Source organism: Piliocolobus tephrosceles, chromosome 21, assembly GCF_002776525.5.
Source record: "Piliocolobus tephrosceles isolate RC106 chromosome 21, ASM277652v3, whole genome shotgun sequence".
NCBI lineage: Eukaryota > Metazoa > Chordata > Mammalia > Primates > Cercopithecidae > Piliocolobus > Piliocolobus tephrosceles.
In genome coordinates, this window is record NC_045454.1 from 44,875,686 (window position 1) to 44,879,502 (window position 3,817).

At 61.2% G+C, this 3,817-nt stretch overlaps 1 protein-coding gene across 4 annotated transcripts in view; it reads right to left on the bottom strand.

Annotated features, from left to right (window-relative positions):
- MAP2K7 (mitogen-activated protein kinase kinase 7) overlaps window positions 1-3,240 on the bottom strand; it is a 10,671-nt gene extending 7,431 nt beyond the window's left edge. The window contains exons 1-2 of one of the 4 annotated variants that reach the window (XM_023186799.2): window positions 2,957-3,240; window positions 1,144-1,191 (exon numbers count right to left, since the gene is read on the bottom strand). In XM_023186799.2, the coding sequence (XP_023042567.1) occupies window positions 1,144-1,191; window positions 2,957-3,080 (172 nt within the window). In that variant the 5' untranslated portion in view covers window positions 3,081-3,240. The remainder of the gene's footprint in view (window positions 1-1,143; window positions 1,192-2,956) is intronic. The other 3 variants (XM_023186800.2, XM_023186801.2, XM_023186802.2) reach the window with 3 other exon arrangements.
- Window positions 3,241-3,817: the final 577 nt, after the last annotated feature.

The window sequence follows — 3,817 nt, forward strand, 5'->3', positions numbered from 1 at the left end:
GCAGTGGCGCGATCTCGGCTCACTGCAGCTTCCACCTCCCGGGTTCAAGCTATTCTCCTGCCTCAGTCTCCCGAGTAGCTGGGATTACAGGCATGCGCCACCATGCCCGGCTGATTTGTATTTTCAGTGGAGACGGGGTTTCTCTATGTTGGTTAGGCTGGTCTCGAACTCCCGACCACAACTGATCTGCCCGCCTTGGCCTCCCAAGGTGCTGGCATTACAGGTGTGAGCCACTGCGCCTGGCTTAATGTCTTGCATTCTTAATAGTGACAGGGTTTCACCATGTTGGTCAGGCTGGTCTTGAACTCCTGACCTCAAGTGATCCGCCCTCCTTGGCTTCCCAAAACACTGAAATTACAGGCATCAGCCACTGCGCCTGGCCCATTTTTTAAATTTTTGAGACAGGATCTTGCTCTGTCACCCAGGCTGGGGTGCAGTGGTGTGATCATGGCTCACTGTAGCCTCCACCTCCTGGGCTCAGATGATCCTCCTGCCTCAGCCTCCCTGAGTGTCGGGATTACAGGTGTGAGCGACTGTGCCAGGCCTCCCCAGCGGCTTTGTTCAATGCCCACCTTCTCAGAGGTTCCCCCAGGCTGGCCCCCTGCAGGGCCGCTCACCCGGCTAGAATGTTCTCTCTGGTGGGAATGTGCTCCCTGTCCAATGGGCCCCCCACTACAGCCCCCGCTACAGAGGAGAGGAGCTCCGTCTGTTCTATTCACTGCTGTGTCCCTGGCACCCAGGGCTGGTATGGCACCCGGGGAGGGGAGGTGCTACGTGTTCATCTAGTTATTGAGAGAGATCCATAGGCACAGGCCACCCACCAGGCCCGACTTTCTCTTTCTCTTAGTTACACACACACAGGCGTGCACCCCCTCGAAGGCCATAGACTCCCATTCAGTGGGGAGCCCACCTCCTCCTCCAGTGAGTCCAAAGTGGAGGCGAGAGGAAGGGAGGGGGAGGAGGGAGGACAGAAGAGGCCGGGCTGGGCTGACCGCTGCTTGAGTGGAGTGAGAGAGAAAGTGAGAGGGGAAGGGACACGGGGACACACAGAGCATGGGGGCCGGGGGACGCCATTCTGCGGCCGGGTCAGCGGTTAGGTCAATGATGCAGATGTCCAAGCAGCGATGATAAAAAGGCTGGTACCTGCTCGTTGGGACGGGGCAGGAGCAGGGCTTAGAGTGATCACAATAACTGGATGGGGAGAAGGAAGAAAAAAAACAACACCACGATAAATCACAACAGAAATGACCGATTCGTCCAAAAGAAAAGAAATCAAATCATAAACGAGGAGGAGGGGGAGGCACCGAACTGCAGAGATGGCTAGGAACCGACAGAGATGGGGAGGGCGGGGAGGATGGAATGGAGCTGACACAGACACAGATGCCTGGAGGGGACTCCTCGGGGGCCTGCCTGCCACGGGCCTCCTAGCTCTGCATGGGAACGGCCACCCCTGAAGGCACCCTGCCACCCCTGAAGGGACCGGGGACTCTGGACCCAACCCTATCTCATCCACTCAGGGGGGAGGGAGGGCAGCCCCCAGGGGCTAGCAGGGACCCGTGTCTTAGCTGGGCTTCTTGTCCCAGGCAGTGTCCTGTGCCAGAATCTCCACCTCCATGATTTCTCTGGACCCCCAAGAGATTCCCCAAGGAGGAACCCATGCTGACTCAGGTCAGGAGAGAGAGTGACAGGAGAGTGTCAGGTTGTGAAGGTCAGGCTGGGTGACCAGGGAATGGGGTGGGGTGCCCAAATACAGGGGGTACCTTTCTCATCTATCCTAATGACTCCATAGAGAGCTAAATAAACTACAAAGGTCACATCAGAGGACACATGAGAGCATTTTACTGGGTCAAGAAAGACACAAAAAGGATCATGGGTCAGGGGTGGTGTTCGCAGGGTTTGAAAATCTGATTCCCTCCAGCCTAGAGGATTTACAGACCAGGCTCTTGGGGGAAAAGCCAAGAGACTAGATATGGTCAGTGTTCCCAAGCCAGGAGTATGCAGAGTGAGAGGTACTGATCTAGGATGACAAGGTTTCAGGGAAGTAGGTACCGAGATGGTGGGATTGATCAGAAAGCAGGAGGATGTGTGCTGGGGGGTCGGAGGCAGGCCTAGAGTCACACTGGCCTCAGGTGTCCCCAGATCAGGTGGGTGTGGGTGTAAAGGGAACGGGAGCCATCACTTGAAAACAGGTGACAAAGTCACCGGGTTGGCTGGGGGTCGATGTGCATTTCTGGAGAGGTCAGACACCACACGCTCACCACGATGGTGACAGTGAAACTGGTCACAGGGGTTTGAGGGGGCCTGGTGTATGTGGGAGGGGGTCTGCTGAGCCCAATGCCAAAGTCACTGTCACGGGGGGTGGGGGGAGAAGGGAGCCCCCCCATCCCCTCACCCCAGACACGGTCACAGGGAGAGCGAGAGGGAGAATCCTCGAGTCAGAAGAGTTGGGGAGGGGCTCTCTGTGGTAAAGTAACCTCAGGTGTCCCCGGGCCAGGCGTGCGCGTGTGCGTAGATCGTCCGCTGCACGGGGCTGACAAGCCCCCAGGTCGGGGGAGGGGGGCGCCAGACAGTCCCTGAGATGACGAGAGTGGTAACATCAGGTCAAAGGGGACATGTCTGTGTTTTCGGGGCGACCTGGATGTGGTCACGGTCGCGTGGAGTCGGGAAAGCCCGACCCAGAGGATCACGGCGATGGGGGCGGGTCATCAGCTGGGGGCCTCTCCTGGGTCCAGGGACTGGGCTCCCAGGCCCCGAGGGTGCGAACCCCCCAGAGCTCGCCGGCCCCACGCCCCCTGGGTCACCATGACCCTCGCCCCGCGAGCCCACAGCGGGGGGGCTGAGAGGAGCGCGAAGCGCCCCGGAAGCGGGGGCGGGGCCTTGTGGCGGGGGCGGGGCCTCCCGCGGCGCGCGCCCCGCCCCGCCCCGCCCGCCCCTTCCCCCACGCCGCCGTGCTTACTGGGCCTGGGCCGCTGGGGGCTGATATCCAGGTTGAGGTCGATCCTCCGCCGGGCCTCCCGGTTCTCCTGCTTCAGCTTTGCTTCCAGGCGGGACAGCTTCTGCTCCAGGGAGGACGCCGCCATCTTCCCCGCCGCCACCGCCGCCGCGCACCGCCCGGCCGCCCGTCAGTCCGGCAGACAAACACCGCACTGCGCCTGCGCCTGGATGACCCCGCCGAGCCGCCGTCTCGCCCCGCACGGCGCATGCCCGCGGCGCGCACCCGCCCTTCCCCGCGTGCGAACCTCCGCGCGTGCGTGCTTCGGCTCAGCCCGAAGGATGACGCCACCTAGAGCTCGAGGCAGGCAACGTGCAACCCCCGCCTTCATCGCCACCACCACCGTACTGCGCATGCGCCAATTCCGGATCGCTCCGGAGAGAGGCGCTGCGAGGAAACACCATTCTTCTGATGGCGGTGGGCGGTGAGAGCGGCGCGCATGCTTAGGGAGGGGAAAGCGTGCTCGCGCGCGTGGCTTTTGCACATGCGCATTTCTGGAGCCTCTTTCCCAAGCGGCAGTCGATTCCTGGTCTCCACCGCGGTGCAACCTCAGCCTCGTCGCTTTCCACGGTCGGCTTGGGCGTCCTTTCGGAATGCCTTTCTCACTGATGGTGCATTATTAGGATTCCTCTTGTGCTTAATTGCCTCCTAGCCTCCTGCTGACAGCGGGGTGCCCCCTCCTCACCGTAATTAAGCTCCGTCGAGAGCCCTTTTCCTTCTTGCCAGTCCGAGCAGGCTCAGAGTTGGCCGAAACCAGGCGGGAGGGGACGGCCATGGGAACCCGACGGTGTGACCCCTGACCTCGGGGACGGGGCCAAGGTCAAG